The sequence below is a fragment of the Nycticebus coucang genome, chromosome 10 (genome assembly GCF_027406575.1).
Source record: "Nycticebus coucang isolate mNycCou1 chromosome 10, mNycCou1.pri, whole genome shotgun sequence".
Lineage (NCBI taxonomy): Eukaryota > Metazoa > Chordata > Mammalia > Primates > Lorisidae > Nycticebus > Nycticebus coucang.
Window position 1 is genome coordinate 122,020,486 of NC_069789.1, and position 18,999 is coordinate 122,039,484.

The 18,999-nt window shown below is 57.7% G+C and overlaps 1 protein-coding gene across 1 annotated transcript; it reads left to right on the forward strand.

The window, feature by feature from the left end:
- The first annotated feature begins 123 nt into the window (after nucleotides 1-123).
- On the forward strand, nucleotides 124-18,901 carry ERFL (ETS repressor factor like). Its single transcript, XM_053604879.1, has 6 exons — nucleotides 124-508; nucleotides 13,296-13,375; nucleotides 16,133-16,367; nucleotides 16,779-16,974; nucleotides 17,080-17,197; nucleotides 17,846-18,901. The coding sequence occupies exons 2-6, from the start codon at nucleotides 13,309-13,311 to the stop codon at nucleotides 18,292-18,294; spliced, it is 1,065 nt and encodes a 354-aa protein (XP_053460854.1). The 5' UTR covers nucleotides 124-508; nucleotides 13,296-13,308; the 3' UTR covers nucleotides 18,295-18,901.
- The last annotated feature ends 98 nt before the right edge of the window (nucleotides 18,902-18,999 follow it).

Sequence of the window (18,999 nt, forward strand, 5' to 3'; positions counted from 1 at the left end):
CATATATCTGCGCGCGGAGCGGGGCCCCGCGGCCGGGAGGGCGGGAGGCGCGTGGCGCTTGGAGGAGGAGGAGGAAGAAGAGGAGGCTTAGGGGCAGGGCCGCCCCGAACACCCCCCCGCCACCGCCCCGCACTGGCCCCGTTGCCCTCGGCGCCCGACGCGCCGCGCTCACTGCGCTCCCGCCCGGGGCTCGGTTCCCAGCTCCCCTGGTCTCCATCTCTCTTTGCGCGTCTCTGCTCCGGGGTCTCTCTCTCTCTCTCTCTGCATCTCCCCGTCTCTGCTGATCCCCCTGACTCTGGCTCCCTGACTGTCTCTCTGCGTCGCTCCCTGGCGCGGTGTCTTCGGAGACTCCCTCTTCTCGTCCTCTCAGTCTCTATCTCCCCGGGGCTCCCGGCATCTCCCCCCGCCCTGGTGCCTCCTCCCCAGGACGCTGCGGGGGGCCATGGCGTCGGGATCCGAACTTTAAACACTTCTTCCCCGACCGGAGCGGTCGCGCAAACCCCAGAAAGTGAGTGAGTTCCGCGGTCCCCAGAAAGTGAGTGAGTCCCGGGGCGGGGATGGGGGGCGGGGATTCCTGCCCCAGGCTGGGGACGGGGCGCGGGAGGTGGTCTCGGCAGAGCTAGGTGCTGAGCTCCCGGAGCCCGAGACCTGCAGGCGGACCGGGTCACCAGCTGCAGCTGTGAGGGCGGGGTGGGACTGCGCCCAACTCTGGGGAGGTGGGGGCGGGGCAGGGGCGCAAGATACGGGAAAGGAGCCCGAGAGGGGCAGAGTGTGACAGGACCAGGATGGGGGTGGGACACTGGACTGTGGATATTTGGGAATGGGGGCTGGCGGGCAGACCTGAGGGTGTGTCTGGATGTTAGGGACTGAGGAATCTGGATATTCGGGACTGGAGTCTGCGTGGGGTTTAGAGGTCAGGGCTGAGGGCTCCACCATTTGGGACCTGGGGCTCAGAGCCAAACGACTGGATATTTGGGGCCAAAGATCTAGATATTTGAGGTTGGGAGTGAGTTGGGCTGGGGGTCAGGCCTGGGGGTGTGGATATTTGGGGTTGGGGGTAAGAATGTGAGTTTGGATTTGGGGGGCTGGGAAGTCTGGATTTGGAGTTGGAGTTCAAGGCTGAGGGTCTGCAAATTTGAATCTAGATATCTGGAGTCTGGATATTTGGCATGAGGGGTCACGGGTCTGTGGGAAGAACATCTGGGCCAATTCTAGGGTCTGCACACTTTGGGGCAGGGCATAGGTCTGGCCCTGACCTTGGAGGGGTATGTCCCCCTGGGACACTCTTTCTGCCTGTCATTCCACCAGTCACAGGGCCCTACTAGGCCACCTGTGTCATCTCTCCCCTGAGTGTCTCCTCAGTGTCTCTCTGTCTCTGATTGTCTCTGTGTCCACCTCTAACCCTCCCAGGATTCTCTCTTTATCTCTGTGTCTCCCCACCTCACTCTCCCTCTTTGGGTTCAATTCTTAGACTGTCTCCCCCCAGTCTCTGTGCCTTTCTCTCCTGTGTCTCTTTCTCTCTTAGCGTCTCTCTGTCTCCCAGTCTCTGCCTCTGTCTCTATCTCTCCGTCTCTGTGCCTCCCAGTATCTCTGTCTCTGTCTCCCCCTCACTGGTTTCCGCTCAGATTAAGCCCGGGACCTAATTCCAGGCCCAGGATCGAATTTTCTGGCAACAAAGGGAAATAGCGAATCGATCGGTCGCTCCGGAGATTAAGAGACAAGCGGCGCGCGGATCTATCACGGCTAAACGGCCCCCCCACTCCCCCCGCCCAGCCGGCCACCGAGGCCCAGACGCGCTTCGCATCGCCAAGCAGCCTCAGGAGCCTTGGCTGCAGGACAGGCTGGGCCTCCCCAACCCAGAACTAACTGCGTGTCCTGCGGAACACAGGAGCCCTGGGAGGGTCTTAAGAGCAGGAACTGGTCCCTGGGGAGGGGAGGAGAGGGGATGAAGAGAAACTAAGGCAGCAAACCACCTGGCAGAGATACGCTGCACACACCTGTGGCCCCAGGTAACACCTTTCACTTACACCTGTCTGTCAACATACCTGTCCCATCCATGTTACCCCCTCCAGCTCCCACATCTGGACCTCCAGGGCAACTTTGTCTTTCACCTGTCCCCTGCAGGTAACACCTGTTCTCCACACCTTTATCTGCCCCAAAAGTAACTCCTATTTTCTCTCAGGAAACACTCGCCCATACTTGTCCCCCTCAAACCTAACCTAAAGATGTCTGTGATTTATCAGGTTACACCTGTCCCCTCTTAGCTGCTCCCCCAGGTAACAAATCTGCCCCTTCCCACCTGAATCCCTGCATCTGTCCCATTCCATGCCACATTGTCCTCCCCCTACCTGTACCTGAACCAGCCCGTCTGTTCTCTAACGCTCTGAACACACCTATTTCTTACACATTAATTTCTTTGCTCCTCCTTCCCTTCAAGCCCGCAATACCTGTCCACCACACACACTCACACTCACACTCACACTCATGCCCCCTTCTACCCTCACACAGGCAACCTTTTAACCTGTCCCCTCTGGTAAGACCTGCCCTGCTCACCCTCCTAGCTCCTACCCACCCTTCTCTCTTACGGTGCTGCAACTCCTCCTTCACCCTCACAGCCATCCTTCCAGAAGTGCTTCTGGCACACAGGTCACCTAAGGACACACCTGCACTCTCTCTGCCTTCATCTAACTCCCTCATCTCCCATCAGTCCACAGAAATACTGCCAACTTCCAGCACATTCCCCCATATCTGCCCTTCCCACCTGGCTTGCAGGTAACTTGTCCCAGACAACAGAGGCGCTGTCCTCACCTATTTCCTAACACATGCTCTGGTTCCTGGGTACAAATCCCCCTTCCCTGCATCCTTCCTCCTGATGCCTTAATGCCTTTCCACAAGCCCTGTCCTCTGAGTCCCACCTGTCCCACCTGCACACTAGCTGCTTACCTGGGTTTGACTCTTCCTCGCACTGTCTCTGCCTCTCTTGGATTTTCACTGTCTCTCACAACACACAACACCACTGTACACACACGTACACATGCTTGGACAGGGAATCTGTCCTTGGCCACAGGTATCTGCCTCACCTGTATACCTGTTTCCCTGCCCCTGTCCCTTGGGTACTATCTATCCCTGTCTCTTCTTTTCTCCTATCCCACGTTTCTCAGTTCCTCTTTCCTTTCTGCCCAAGGTCATACCAGTACCTCCACGCACCTGCCACATTCCTCACCTGCTTACCTCTGGCTTTCCATGCCCAGCTACCACATTCATTCACTTCTTCTGCAAACAGGTACTAAGACCTCCACACCTACCCCCCACAGCCCCCTTAATCTCTTTTTACATTTCTTCAGCCAGGTCTCTGCTACACTCCTGGCTTTCCCAGCCTGTTTCCAAAGGGAACATGACCTCCAGGACACAGCTGTGCCCCACAGACACAAACCTGGCTCTCCACATGGCCCTATCTCTTTCTTCTTTAACTCCCCACAAACATCCATGCGCCCCTGTGCCTTCACCCCTTTTGTGAGCATTGTGACCCCACTGAACACCCCCACCCGCCTCATTCTTTATTTTCATCTTCACTAACTGTCCCTGTATGATACCTGTCACACCCACCCCTTTAGGACCAAACCTTCGGATCCCTCACACACCGGCCTCCAGCCTGCTTCTCTCCAGAAACACCTGTCCTTTTTCATAGCACACATTTCTGACCAGCTATCTCCTTGGGAATGCCTTTTCTGGTACATAAGTAACACTTGTAGCATGCGTTACACACATGACACCTGCTCTCCCACCATAAAGAATCCCTCAAGCCCAAGGATCTCCTACTTCAGCATGTGCATCAGAAACACCTGGTGGGCTTGGTATAGCACAGGCTCCTGGGAGAATCTGCATTCCAGACAAGCTGCCTTCGCTGCCTCCCCCAGCCCCCACCCCTGCCAGCTGCTGGCCCAGCAGCTGGACCACTGTTGGAGTAGCTCCTGCTCATGATGTGTTCCCCACCTGCTTTTCCACAGAACACATGCCCTCCCCCATGTATATAAATGGAGATGAGGAGGAGGATGACCCAGCATGACCGACAGCTCCCAATTACTAAGCCCCTCTGTCCCTATGACCAACACTGTTCTAAGTTCTTCACACTATTGTCTCATTTGTCCTCAGCCCTCATGGGGTATTTAACTCTTCATAACCCCCATTTGAACTCCGTTTTACAGAGAAGGAAACTGAGCCCAGAGAGTTCCTTGGAGATCCCAGAAACTGGCAAATATTGGAGATTTGGCTTTAACCCAGGTCATCTGATTTCGGACACTACCCTCCTGTCATCCAGGTGTCCCTGCCTTCCACATCTGCCCATCAGGTGATCTCCTTCCTCTGCAGACACATCTGTCCCCACCTAGTGCCTTTGACAACACTAGCTTGTCCGTCATTCCCTGGGCTCCCCTACACTCAGCCTTGCGTCCTCCCTTCCACCCCTGCTGACTCACCTGGATCCCCTGACTGTTCACTCCTGGGGCCAAGGTTGTCATTTGTGTTCTTGACCCCACCAGCCCACAAGCCCTATGGAGCCCGGCAGCCTCCTCCCTCCCTTGCCTTTATTTCCTTTCTCCATCGCCACCTCCACCTCATCTGCCCATCTCTGCCTGTTTCTGGGTGTCTCCTTGTCTTTGTATCTTTTTTTTTTTTTTTTTTTTGCAGTTTTTGGCCCGGGCTGGGTTTGAACCCGCCATCTCTGGCCTATGGGGCCGGCGCCCTACTCCTCCAGGGGCACCGCCCTGTCTTTGTATCTTTGTCTTTCTTGGTCTCTTGGTCTCTCCATCCCTCCGTCTCATTCTCAGTCCTTTTTTCTCTCTCGATCTCTTCCTACCTGTCTCTCTTGGTTCTCTGTATTTTTCTGTTTGTCTGTCTCCCTGTCTCTGTTTCTTTCCATATCTCTGTACACCTCTCTGACTCTATTTCTCTGTTTCCTGTGCTGCTTCTTTCTCTTTCTGTCTCTGCCCTCCTTTTCTGTCCCTGGCCCTTGCTCTCTCCTCTGACAGTACACCTGTTGGCTGGAAGTCATACTGACCTGTGCTCAAGTCCAGGCTCCACCACTCAACCCTGAAGGACTTTGGCCAAGTCACCTCCCCTGTCTGAGTCTCTGTTTCCACATCTGTGAAATGGGCATCATGGCAGTTCCTACTTCCCAGGTGGTGGTGAGGATGGGAAGGAAAAGGCTGGGTCAGAGAGGGTCTGAACTTCCCTCTGGAGGTCCCCCTCTGGTCTTGCCTTTTACCTAGGGCTGCCTCCCTGCTGGTTGGCAGTGGGATTGAGTGTGTGGAGTGGGGAATGGAGGGAGAGGTGGGCAGAGGCATCCCAGCCGGCCCAGGCCTGGGCATGGGACCCGGTGTGGGGCTGGGGACAGGGATCGATCCGCCTCGGCGGCAGTGCGCAGGCCAGGATTGCATCTTGTCACAATAATTTATTGCTCTCATCCCATCTGATCGATGGCGCTGAATTAGCACCGCGCCTGATGCCCCTGGAGCCCTGAGCCTCCCCCAGTCCCGGCCGGACCCTGCCCCTCGTGGGATCCCAGCACCCAGCTCCAGCCCACAGCACCCGCACCTCTCCAGAGCCCTGGGGCCTTGTCCACTGCCTTTGCCTCCTGCTTCCTTGTCCTTTGGAGTCCAGCCCTGCCCTGTTCCCCACTCTCTGCCCCTCGTGCGTGCCCTCCTGGGTTTTTAGCCCATTTCTCTGTTCCTCCTTTTCTCTAGTCCTCAGTCACCCACGCTCCCCATTTTGTCCCCATTTCCTTGTCAGTCCAACTCCCAGTGCCTTCCTGCTCCTGTAGCTCTCTGCTCCATCCCTAGTTCCCCATGCCACTGTCCCTCGGATTCCTGTTCCTGGCTCAGTTTAATCTGGATTCCACTCAGACACCATTTCCTTAGCACAGCCTTGGTGCTGGGCCCATGAACAGGACACTGAGCCCCTGGCCCTTGGTGGTTATGGTCTAGGGGGTGTGCTGGTTCTTTGGGCTGTCTGGGCCCGCTGGTTCTGGTCCCAGGACACTCTCCCCTTCAACCCTCTGCCTCCACCCCTGCAGAGTGACCAGATGCCAGTCATTTCCCTGATGTAGGAGGTGAGACTGAAGGTCTAGGCTAGGAAGCAAGCAGGGCCTGGAGTGTGGGTGTAGGATGGGGCCAGGATTAAGGAAGGATTTGGGGTTGAAGGGGATGATGAGGAGGATGGGGTTGAGGTTGGAGCAGGGGAGGTGAGGAGGAGGAGGGATAGGGCAGCTCTGGAGTTGGGGTGGGTCAGGCCCTGAGGATGCTGCCCTCAGGACTGGAGAAAGGTGAGATGGGGTTGTCTCAGAGCCTTCTCCGACTGGCCTCAGCCCTCCCTCATCCACTCTCTGCCGCCCTAATCCCTTAATTTTCCGCATCTCTGCCCCCTCCTCCTTCCTCCCAACCTGGGTCTCTGGCATGGCCTGTGCTCTCCTGCGACCTCAGCTCTGTAATTCACTTTGTCTCAGCCACTCTCCATCCACTCCCTCTTCCGTGTTTCCCCAACTCTGATCTCCCCCTTCCCTCTCTTTGTCTCTCACCATCTTGCCCTGTCTCTTTCTGTCAGTATCTCTGTCCTCTGCGGCCTCTTGCTGTTTTCGTGGAACTTGTCCTCTCTCTAGTCTCTCTGCCCCTCCTCCTCCCTCTCTAAGTCCACCGGTCTGTCTTCCCCATCTCCCCTTCCTCTCTTGGCCCCTCTGTTCTCCATCTTTCTCTTTCCATCTGTCTCTCTCCCTCTCTGCATGACTCTTAGTCCCTGTCTCTCTGTGCCCCCTAGCCCCCAGCTTTCTCCATCTCTCGTGGTCTCTGAGGGGAGGGGGCCTCTGCGGGCAGTGGGGGAGCAGCTAGAGCTACAGCAGCGCCTCCCACCCTCCCTCTCTCCTCCCCCAGAGCTGTTTGGTAGGCGGGGTGCGTGGCACTGCGGCTCCCACCTCCCCAGGGACTCTCCCTCCTCGCAGCCCCCCCACTGACACTGTTCTGAGTGCTGGCCACAGCCCCAGGGACATTCATGCAGAGACTGGGACTTGGGGAAAGAGACAGAGACTCAGAGATATACACGCCCCCAGACAGAGATGCCCTTTCCCTGAGAGGGAGAGACAGAGAGGGGTTGGGAGTGGGTCTCCACCCTGGCCGACAGGCCTTTCTCTCAGTGGCCTGGCACCTCCCAAGCACTCAACATGAGGTCACAAACACACCTGCCACAGGCCAGGAAGCTGGTGTCTGTCTGCTTGCCAGCTTGGCAGAGGTCCGTGTGTGCGTGCATGGGCATGACTGTGTGACTTGTGTCACAGTGGATGCAAACGTGACAGGTGTATATGTGTGTTCCTGGACACAGGTAACATATTTGTGAGCGTGTCTGTGTGACTTGTGTGTGGCATTTAGCTGTGGCTTATGGGACCATCCAAAGTGTTGCGCTGTGCTTGGTGGGCCCAACTCATGTGGTCACACAGGGTGGGCCTGAGTGACCACGACAAGATGAGGAGGCTTAGTCTCAGAGAAACAGGGTGGAAGGACCGAGTGAGAGGACCTGGCAGCTGGGCTGATGAGTGTGGGTATGAGGGACACAGCCACGGAAGAGACCCCCCAATCTGTGTGTCAGAGACTGGCTGTGTGAGTTTGCGCGTTTGTGTTAAGAAGTTGCTGTTGTTTCTGAGCCTGTGGGCTTGTGTCAGAGCCTGGGGGCTTGTGCCTGAGTCTGGCTTCAGCTGTGGCCAGTGTCCTCTGTGTGTGTGTCACAGAGGGGTCCGTTTGATGGCGCTGAGTGGAGCAAGCCAGGTAGAGCGTCAGTTCCTAGCAACGGAGTGAGTCTAGCCCTAAAGAGTATTGACAGCTGTGTGCGCACACCTTGTGTGGTTGTGTGTTTGTGTGTAATGGTTGGATGGTGCCTGTGGGTGCAGCTTATCTGAATTTGTGCCCACGTCTGGTGTGAGGCAGTTTCTGCGGTGGTGTGTGAACAGTGGTGCGCGTCTAGTGCCATTCTGCGTGCTGCTTGCTGTGTGTGCTGTGTGCTTGCCTCGTCGGTGTGTTATGGGTGACTGGGTGTTTTTGTCCCTTTGTTTTGTGTGCCCATGTAGGGAAGATACTATGTGACACTGAGAAAAGTAGTAAGGTGCATCTGTGTGTGTGTGGCGCACATGTGGCATGTGTGTGTGGTGTCTCTGTGTGAGATCTGTAACGTGTGTGGTGTGTGTGATGGGTGTGGTGTAGTGTGTGTATATGCTGTGTGTGTGGCGTGGCATGTGTATAAGTGGTATATGTGGTGTGTGTGGGGTGTATATGTGGGGTATGCATGAGATGTGTGTGGTATGCGGGGTATGTATATGTGATGTGTGTGGTGCTATGATGTGTATAGTGTGATATGGTGTGGTGTGTGATGTGCGTGTCATGTGATGTATGTGGTGTGCGGCATGTATGTGGTATGATGTATGTGACATGTGTGGTATGGTATGTGTTTGGTATGATGTGTTATGGTGGTGTGGTGTGATGGGTATGTGGTGTGATGTGGTGTGCGGTGTGATGAGTGTGGTGTGATACGTGTGTGATGTGTGTGGTGTAATGTGTGCAGTGTGATGTGGGCGGTATGTGTGTGTGGTGTGGTGTGTGAGCAATGTATATGGTATGTGTGCAGTGTGTGTGTGGTGTGTGATGTGTGCGTGGTATGTGTGTGTGTGTGATGTGTATAGTGTGTGTGGTGTGTGTGTACGGTGTGGTGTGATGTGTGTGGAGTTTGTGTGGAGTTTGTGGTGTGGTGTGTTTGTGGTATGGTGTGTGTGTATGTCTGAGGTACAGAAACACCTCCACCCAGGGTCAGGCCTGGGCCTTTGGTTGATGTGGGCAGGGCAGGAATGGGGGATAGTGCTGGGGGTGAGGAGAGGGTGTCCATATAGGAAAGCCGTTGTCACCTCCTGGCCCTGTCCTCCTCAGGGTATCCTTGGTGCCTATGGTGGGACAGCCCCTGAGCCTGGCTCTGTGTGCATGTGGCCTCGGCCACGGATGGACAGGTGTGTGAACACACACATGTAGAATGTGTGGCTCTACGGGGCGGAGGCTCCTCCTGGTCCAGGTGGAGGCAAGTGGGTGGCAGCAGGCCTGTGCCCAGGGTGTGCCTGGTGCATTCATGCCCGCTGGTGGGTGTTGCTGTGGGTCTCTGCTGTGTGCACAGATGTGTCCTACATAGCGAGTGGCATAGGGAGGGGTGTGTCCCCAGACTGTGTCTGGATGTGTGGCCGTGGCAGGTACAGTCAGGGCATGGTGTGTGCATGCGGGGGTGGTGGTGGGAGAAGGGTCTTGGGCCGCCTCTCTCTCCTCTTTAGACAGAGCCCCGGAGAAGATATGAAATTTAAAAAAAAAATCAATTTTCATTCCACTTGTGCAGATTGTGTTAAGGGGAGGTGGGAATGGGGGGGCCGGGTGAGGGATGAAGGGGCTGGGGGGGTGCGAGGCCCGAGGCGGCTCCTGAGGCTGCTGTGCAGCTTAGAGAAATCAAAACAACTGGTTAAACCCCAGCCGGGGGGCCGGGGTGGTGGGGGGTGAGGAGGCAAAGAGAGACAGAGAGGCCCAGAGACAGAGGGTCAGAGACAGAGATAGGAGGAGACAGAGACACTCAGAGATGCAGGTATTTAGAGATGGAGGAAGACAGAGAGATGAGCAACAAAGACCCTCAGTGGGAGAGATAGAGAGGGAGAGAGAGGGGCGCTGGGAGGCACGGCAGACCTGTCTGGGGAGAGACAGTCATGTTAGTGGGTCTCAGACAAGTGCACATTTCACACATGCACGCACACACACACACACACGCAGAAGTCCACAGAAGGATGGAGGGACAGCAGGCAGCTGGCAGCGGGAATAGCAGGAACCCTAGAATAGGGTTAGCTCTGAGTGCCCGCCCCACCCCAACTAAGCCTGGAGTATGTCTTGTCTGAGTGTGTCTCTGGGAGCTGCTGTGCAGGCTCTGTGCTGTGTTGGTCATACATTGGGAACTGTGTGTGTGTGTGTGTGTGTGTGTGTGTAAGACAGAGTGGCCATGGATGCTTGCTGTGTACCATCCAGGTGGGTGCTGCTGTGGGCACCTCTCCCGCTCCACACCTAAGCACAGGTGCGCTCACTCGAGGGTCCCAGGTGCTTGTGTGACTGTGTTTTGGTGTCACTAGCTTGGCTGTGCTGCTGTGTGTCCAGGTATGTCTCTGTGTGATGTTGTCTTAGCACGCGTGTGTGTGTGTGAGCTATAGATCTCGGTTTCTGTATTTGTGAGCCTTGGTGTGTGACTGTGTGTTTACATAGTGTGTGTGTCTAAGACGGGTGGTTGTGTGTCTTTGTTTCTGTGAGGGGGTGTGTGTCTTGTGTGTGTATCTGTAAAACTGTATGCGTTTCTGAGTGAATGCGACTACATGTGTGATAGACAGTGCTGGTGTGTGTGACTTTGACACAGGTATCTGTAAGATGTGTGTTGTGGGACAGCGTTGGTGTGTGTGACTTTGACGCAGGCATCTCTGAGATGCATGTGTGTGACAGGGGTGGTGTGTGTGATAGTACTGATGTGTGTGTCTGTGAGGTGTGCACTGGGTGGTACGTGGTGGTGTGTGTGCCAGGGCTGGTGCGGTCTGTGTGGTTGTGCTTGGCAGGGAGAGCAGGAGGCGGCCTCTCGCTGCCCAGCGCCCTCCACCCTGCTTCACTCACATGCGCACACACACTCAGTGCCATTGCTGCGGGTGGTGGAGATGGGGGGCGGAGGGGGGGTGGAGGAAGCAAAATAAAATTAAAAATTAAAGCTTGCCCGGAGTCCCCATCTGCACCGTGCGCAGGCCAGCGGCGGGGAGGGGTAGGGGCTGCGCTGCTCCCTCTCTGCAGCCACTGGGGTCCGGGCCATCAGTCCGTCTGTCCATCTGTCCTGCCAGCCTACCAGGCCCCTGCCGGACCCTGCAGCCCCAGGCCTGAAGGCCCCACTTCCTCTGCTGCTGGGTCGATCAGCGATCAATGGGGCCAGGGGGGTGCCAGGGGCAGGGCAAGATCAAAGGGGTCCCAAGAGACCAACACTGACACGGAAACAGAGACGCAGAGACAGAGACACAGGGATGCGTGTGGAGACAGAGACGGACCTGGGGACAGGGATGTGGGGAGGAGGGGATGTGGGACCCTAGACATAAAATCAGAGCCACATGGAGACCCAGAGACATGGGGACACAGAGACAGAGAGACATGGAGACCCAGAGATGCATAGGATGGAGAGAGGGCAGAAGCTGGTGGGTGAGGACGAGTGGGGCAGGGCAGGGGGGACAGAGCTGGGAAGGTTGGGGGCCCAGTCTCCAAGGGGCCTGACACAGGACAGGGCTGGGCACAGAGATGGATGAAGTGGCAGCAGAGACATGGAGATGGCAGAGACGCGTGTGAGAGACAGCGGGGGGAGCGTGGGAGCAGGGCCCGGAGCGCCGATCCCACGGCTCCTCGTTATAACGTGTCCGGAGGAGGCGGCGGGGAGTTGAAAGCGTCGGGAAGAGAAATCAAAACCAACACGGAAATGAGAGGGGCCAACGGGGGGTGGGGGCGGGGGAGGAAGGAGGGGCCCGGAGAGGAGAGCAGGAGGTGGGGAGCGGTTGGGAGAAACGAGACGGGACGTGGGGCAGAGGTGGGAGAGAGGGAGAAACAGCAGAGTCGGGAGACGGGGAGGGAGAAACAGGAGAGGGGCTAGGGAGAGACCCTGGGAAAAGAGGTGGGGGTGGGAGACCAAGACTGGGAAGGGACTGGAGTGACAGAGGGAGAGAGAGGGGAAGCAGGGGAGAGGTGGAAGGAGCCCCAAAGGAGGAGACCCCCCCAGGTGAAGGAGAGAAGAGGGATGGTGAGGCAACAGGGAAGGGAGGAGAGACCAAGGACACGCAGAGCCTGGGAGGAGACCGCGGTGGGCAGAGAGGGAGCCTGGAGAAAGGGGGACCCCAGGGGGTAGAGATGAAGCTGGGGGGGGGCTTGTAGGAGAGACACAGGGGTGGGGCATGGGGAAGGATGCCTGGGTGTCTGCGGAGACGTGGGTACCTGACAAGTGTTGTCCAGTGTCCCAGGAATGGTTGCTCCTAGGATGGGGCTCTGAGGCTGTGTGGCACCTGTAGGGAGTTGGTCTGAGAGGAAAGGTATAAGGGCTGGGGGGGTGGGGGGTGACCTGCAGGGGAGTCTGAAAGAGGGAGTCTGAGGAAAGTGCTAGAGCGGTGGGATCTGAGAGGGTGGCCCGTGAGGGGCTAAGTATCTAAGGGTAGTATCTAAGGGTGACAGCGGGTCCCAAGCCTGCCCTGGGTGGGGGTGGGTATCAGAGGGGGGAGGGGGAGGAGGAGAGGAGCACCTTAGGGTATGCAGAAGATGGGGGTCTGAGGGAGGATCTGAGGGGGAGACATATCTAAGGGGAAGGGGTATCTGTGAGGGTGGGCAGTGAGGCTGAGTGGGGAGGGGGAGGGGTACAGCAGGAGGTGCTGGGGCCCATGTATTTTAGGATTGCGGGCTCTGCCTGTCTGAGGGAGGAAGGGGTGTCTGGGGGGAGACTGTCAGAGGGAAGAGACATGTCCAAGGGGAAGGAGTGTCTGACAGGCATATCCATGTGGCAGAGGTCTTCATCAGCAGGTTGGGGGGGATCTGTGGGAGCGTTCACTCAGGTGCTGGGGCTGCCCTTCAGGGTAGGTGGGGCAGGGGCCAGGGTAGGGACTGTCCCCAAGCCTGCACTGGGCTGCTGGTCGGTCTGAGCCCTCAGAAGAGAGTGGGGCTGCGTGGTGCTGGAAGAGGCAGCCTGGGGGTCAGCCGGGTGGGGTGGGTATGGGGGTGAGTTTCAGGGGGAGACAAATCTTGGCAGCCAGAGACAGACTCAGGGACAGCTTCCGACCAGAGGTCAGGGAAGAGACAGCAGCAGAGATGGTGTGGTGCGGGGCGGGCGGGCGCGCAGGCGGGCTCCAGAGCCAGCAAGTGTGAGTGAGCGAGTAGCAGGAGAGGAGGGAGGCTGGGGGCGGCGTGGTTAGTGATTGAGGCTCTGAGTTAAGGAGGAGGCTGCTGGGAGGAGAGGCTGGGAGGGGAGCAGGGGAGCAACAGTGGCTCAGGCTGGGATCGCCTATCGACCGGCGGGACTGACAGGGACCAGCAAACCAGCAGCCAGGAGGGATGTGGAGAAGAGGGCAGGGGTGTCAGGCTGGGGGGCATCTGGGAGAGGGGGAAACCCTGGGAGCGCCCCTGCTGGCTGACCTTTGTCTGTCTTTCCTGCCTGCCCTGTCCCTGTCCCCGTGTCTGTCCGGGCCTCTGCAGGGCTGGTGCCGCCATGGACTGTAGCTGTGTCTCCGACCTTCTCTTCGCCCCGCCCGCCTTGCCGGCTCTCTGGACCCCCGGTAACTGGCCCAGACCTCCCCGACCCTTACTCCCCACCCCCAGAGCCCCCACCCTTCTCTCTGTATCTCCATGTGGCTCACCTCCCCCGACTCTGGCCTCAGTCCGTGTCTCCTGAATCAAACCGCTTCATGAAAAACTTGGCTCAAAACTTCACAGCCAGATCTCCCTGCTACCTGCCTGCTGGGACCTGCAGACCTTTCTGAGGGTGGGCGCACATGGAGGGCAGGGAGGGGTGAGGACTCCCGTGGTCTCTACCTGCTCCCACTGGGACCTGCGGACAGGGAGAGCTGGGATGGGCTGGAGGGGGCACGAGGCTAGGTGAGGATGCTCGGCTGGCTGGCTGGCTAGACAGAGGGTACGGTAAGACCCAGGCAGGAGGCGTGACCCAGGCAGCCTGAATTGAGCCACAGTAGAGACTGCAGCTTGCTCAGCTTGCTCTTGCTTGGAAGTGGAGGCTCGAGGCTCAGAACTGGGGATGTGGACAGTGAGGTGGCTCCGACATGCTTTGAACTCAGGACATGTGCATCATGCGTGTGTGTCTGTGTGTGCGTGTGGTAGACAGACTGAGACTCTGTGCCTGCTTCTTTGAGCTGTCCTCTCAGTATGTCCCTGTCACCCCATTTCTCAAAGAGGTCACACTGGGAGTGTGTGTCTGCAGTGCCTTTGTGTGAGTTGGTGTGACTGCTTGGTCATGCACATCTGAGGCTACCTGAGTGTCTCTGGGCTGGGCATGTCCATATTTTACCGTTGGGGGGATCTGTCAGGTCCCCAAGTGTGCTCCTGCCCGGGTGGGGTGAAGAGGCTTTGCCTGTTCCCTGCAGATCTGTTGTGTGGTGTGGTGCATTCCAAGTGAATGTCTTGGGTGTATTTGGAGCTGTGTCCGGGGATACATCCCTGAACCTCTCTGGTTTTCAGCCCATGGTCAGTGTGTGAGTGTGAGTATTGGGTGCCAGGCTGTCACAATGTGTGTCTGCCTGCCAGGCTGGGTCCTCGCTCACTGTGTGTCTGTCTCAGTAGGTGCCACATATTTAAGGATGTGTATTCCTGGACAAGTGGTGTTTCCCAGTGGGTTTTGCATCGTCTTCTTTGGGTTGCTTGTGTGTGCCTGTGATAGTCGCTTCCCCAGTAGGAAGCGTTCAGCTGTAGGGTGGACCACAGCTTGGTCTTCCTTGAGCCTTGGCATCTAAGGAAGACCCCCCCCCAAAAGAAATGAGATAAAAATTCTCCCTCGGGGAGGAAACTGCCTGGCATTGCCCAGCATGCAGGCAGGGAGGTTCCCACTTTTATGCGCACTCAGGCACAAGGCAAGGTGCTGCTGTTCCTCTTTGCTTCTCTGCCTCTGAAATTCTAAGCCAGTGAGGGTGAGGACCTGCCCTGTGACCACACGGCGAGTGGATACAGGGACCCCTCTCCCAGCCCGGTATGGTCCCCTGTCCCAACCTGCAGCCTCTCCTTTCTTGCACTGCTCACGGCTTTTTAGAGACTAATTCTGCCTTCTGTTTTCATGCCTCAGTCTGGGGGCTCTGAGGAGGGGTAGGGGACAGAGGATGCGGCATGGGAGTGAGCACAGAAGCTGGACTCAGGGCTGAGGCCTTCTGGATGGGAGGTGAGATTAAAGGCTGGGCAAGATGCCCCCTGGCACCCAGCTCCTGTGTGTTTGTGGACAGCGGGACACAGGGTGCCCTGAGCGTGAAGTGTGCTGCAGAGTGTCATACATGTGCCTGCATGTGGGTTGGGCAGATGCTCAGCTATCATGGTGACGCCCTGTGTGTGGTTGTCAGGCTGTGTATCTGAGGATAGGAATGTGTTGGTGATGCATTTGCTGTCTCCAGCATGCTGTGTGACCTGGGCCTTTGGCGTCCTGCACATGTTTCTTGTCAGATGGAGGGTCCTGGTTCTGAGGGGCCCAAGAAGATGTGTAATTGCGTGTGTTGTGACGGATGTGCAATGCATGTTGAGGTAATATGACCACATGTCTTGGGCAGCCTGTGTCTGGTGTGTGGCACTCTGCCGTGTCTGTGCTCCGTGATGTGGCTGAGTGTCTCTGGCAGGTGAGTAGATGTCTGTGTGACACAATGTCTTCTGTGGCATCCGTGAGAGTGTGCACACACACACCCTGTCTGGATGGCTCTCACATGGACATAAACATGGATACAGAGAGGGTCATGAAAGGCACGAATACATGGGTAGGTGCAGACACAGATGTGCACACAGGTCCAGCCTGGATGTGCCAGGGTGAGGTCTGTGGTGGCCTTTGGGAATGGAGTCAAGAGCTGGAGGGTGGTGGTTCTAGGTTCAAAACAGATACAGGCTCTGGGGCAGGATGGGGCTGTGGAGGGGGAGAAGGGCCAATGCTGCAGGTGGGTACCCTCCCCTCATGGCTCCTCCCTACCACAAGGGTGCAGGGGAACACCTAGGAAAGTGAAGGGAGGACCTGGGAGAGGAAACTCGTCCCCCTCAGCTGCCACCCCCAATGCTGTGCTTGGGAGAGCTGAACCAAGGGAGGGGATCAGGCTCGAAGTGCCAACCCAGGGTCCCTGCAGGACTGCGTTCTCTCCTACCATTTGGGCAATTTGGGGACTAGACACCAGGGGAGGTTTGGAGACTGGACACCAGATCCCTAAAGATGCCCAAGGCTGTGTGGTTACTCCTCAGACCCGGAGTCAGGGAGGCCTCCTGGTTCCTAAGTCAAGGAGCACCCAGCGCCCAGCACTTGTCATCCTGACCTGGGGCCACTCCCTGCCTCCTGCCCCCAGGGTTTGCCTTCCCTGACTGGGCCTACAAGCCGGAGTCGTCCCCTGGCTCGAGGCAGATCCAGCTGTGGCACTTTATCCTGGAGCTGCTACAGAAGGAGGAGTACCAGGGTGTCATCGCCTGGCAGGGGGACTACGGGGAATTCGTCATCAAGGACCCTGATGAGGTGGCCCGGCTCTGGGGCATCCGCAAGTGCAAGCCCCACATGAACTACGACAAGCTGAGCCGAGCCCTGCGGTGAGGAGGGCTGGGGGCCTGGACTCCCACTTTGCCTCCTCTGTCCCTCACTGTCCCCGTCTCCATGGTACCTGCTGCCCTGGGGCTTTCCCTCCACATCCTGGGACACAGTCCAGTTGGATCCCAAGGTGCAGGGCTCTGCATGCATAGATACAGTGATTACTTGTGAGCAGAAGGGAGGCAAGAAGGACCTGAGCCCCAGGCTTTGGAGTCACACCCTGGGGGATCCCAGCTCCTGCCTTACCCTTTCCTTGCCCTGTGACCTTGGTTAAGGGACTTCCGTGAACCTCAGTTGCCCCAAATTGCTGTGCCCTGGGCACTGTGCCAGTCACAGAGCATGAGTTATAATGCCCAAGACCCTACTCCAGGCCCCTCCTTAGGTGACCCCAGCACCCACCCCTCTCCCCACAGTTACTACTACAACAAGCGGATTCTTCACAAGACCAAAGGGAAGAGGTTCACTTACAAGTTCAACTTCAGCAAAGTTGTGCTCGTCAATTACCCCCTACTGGATGTGGCGGCAGCTGCCACTGGCTCCCCACTCTTGCTGACCCCTAGTCCTTTTGGAGGGAGCCCTGGGCCAGATGCTCCTACCCTCACCCCTGAGGTGAGTTTGAGTCTGGGATTCTGGAACTGGGATAATTGGAGTATCTCCCAAGCCATGAACCCTGCAGGGGGCAGTCAATCTGAGCCTTCCCACCTCCCTCTCCAGACCCTGCAGACCCTGTTCTCCGCCCCACGCCTGGGAGAGCCAGGGGCCCGAACGCCCCTGTTTTCCCCTGAGACTGACAAACTGCGTCTGGACAGCCCTTTCCCATTCCTGGGCTCTGGTAAGAGCCTGGGGGGCTCAGGGGTGCTGAGCAGGGGGGATGCTGCTTGTGTCTGAGGGAAGAGGATGGAAGACTGGAGGAGAGACAGGATGGAGGGGACCCCAGGGCGAGGCTGGTGTGCCTGCATGTCTGTTTAAAGCCAGAGGATGGGCTTGGTGCCCATAGCACAGTGGTTATGGCTCCAGCCACATACACCGAGGGTGGCGGGTTCGAACCCAGCCCAGGCTAGCTGAACATCTGCAACAAAAAAATAGCCGGGTGTTGTTGCGGGCGCCTCTAGTACTAGCTACTTGGGAGGCTGAGGCAAGAGAATCACTTAAGCTCAAGAGTTGGTGGTTGCTGTGAGCTGTGACGCCACAGCACTCTACCAAGGGCAACAAAGTGAGAGTCTGTTTTTAAAAAAAAAAAGCCTGAGGATGTGAAGCAGGGGAGGATGGTGGTGGTGGGGTAAGCTGGGAAAAGGGTGTTCAGGAATGCTAAAGGAATAGGGAGATGGGGTGGGGAAGATGGGGCTGGGGGAGGCATGTGAAGGTGGTAAGATGCCAGTTTTGGGGGGATAGTGGGGAGGAAGGGGTGGCATGTGGCAGCAGGCAGCTACTTACTAGCTGCTGGAAGGGCCCAGCCTGACCTAACCCTGTGCCCCACCAGGTGCTACCAGCTACACCAAGCCCCCTGGCCTGCTGGGTCCTTATGGCCGCGCCTTCCCTGAGTACCCCTGGAACTTTAACCCATACCTCACAGGCCCCTTCCCCAAGCTGCCCCCCTCTCTCTACCCCCCGCACTTCTATCCCAACCCTCTGGCCAACTCCTTGGGCCACCTGCCCTCAGCAGGGGCAGGGGGAGGCCCCACAGCTACACCCCTGCTGACTGCAGCAGGGGAAGGCCTGGGCCCTGAGCGTCCCTTGGGCCTGGCAGCGGCTCCCCGCTTGGCGCTGCCTGGGGCTGGGGGTCCCGAGGCTGCACTGGGTGGGAAGGAGGACAGCGACTCAGAGCTGGAGATCACCGATGTCAGCGGCTGCAGCTCTGACAGCGAAGGTGATGAGGGTCTCCCTGTGCCCCCCAAGGCCAAGGTGGGCAAAGCGGGGACTGGCAGTTGAGCAGGCATGGGGTGATGGATTCTGCAGAGGTGGGGCCCAGGGCAGCTGCCCGTCTGCCCTCAATGTGCTGTCCAAGGCCCATGACTACCCTTGGCACCATTCCAGGGGCCGCAAGTCACTGCCCTAGGCTCCTTCTTCCCCAGCCCTAAAGTAGAGGTCTCACGTCCTCCTCCACAGCAAGGGGAGGGAACATGATGGCCTCCAGCTTCCTCCCCAGGCTGCAGTTTGAGGGGGTCCCTGCCTGGCCCCACTCCCTAAGTGCAATATGATGCCCAGCCTCCCCCCACCCACCCCTGTGCTGTGACCTGCGTGTTTGTGCGGCTGTGTCTGCCACCCTCTCTGTGCCAGCCCTAGTCCTGATACCCTCCCATACAGGCCCCCCTGGGGACAGGGAGCTCAGAGCAATAACCCCGCCCCCGGCCTCTGCCCAGGAGGGCCCCCCCAACAGTTCCCCATGACCCCCACAGCCACCTTCAGAGTTTACTACAAAAATAAAAGAACAGAGTGAGACAAGGGGCACCCAGCGTCAACCATGGGGCTTTGAGGGTAGGAGCTGGGAGGGAGGGTGTGGGGTACCTGGGGAGTAACTGTTTAAGGAATGAATGAATGAGAAACTGGAGAAAAGCAAGAGGCACAAAGGCAACGTGCCAGGCAGAATGGGACGTCGACGCCAGTCACGGAGGGTTCCAGGACCATACCAGAGCC

Coding starts and splice junctions, on each gene's coding strand:
- ERFL (XM_053604879.1), top strand. CDS start 13,309: ATGGACTGTAGCTGTGTCTCCGACCTTCTCTTCGCCCCGCCCGCCTTG. Junction 16,368..16,778: donor AAGCTGAGCCGAGCCCTGCG/GTGAGGAGGGCT, acceptor CTCTCCCCACAG/TTACTACTACAACAAGCGGA. Junction 16,975..17,079: donor CTCCTACCCTCACCCCTGAG/GTGAGTTTGAGT, acceptor CTCCCTCTCCAG/ACCCTGCAGACCCTGTTCTC.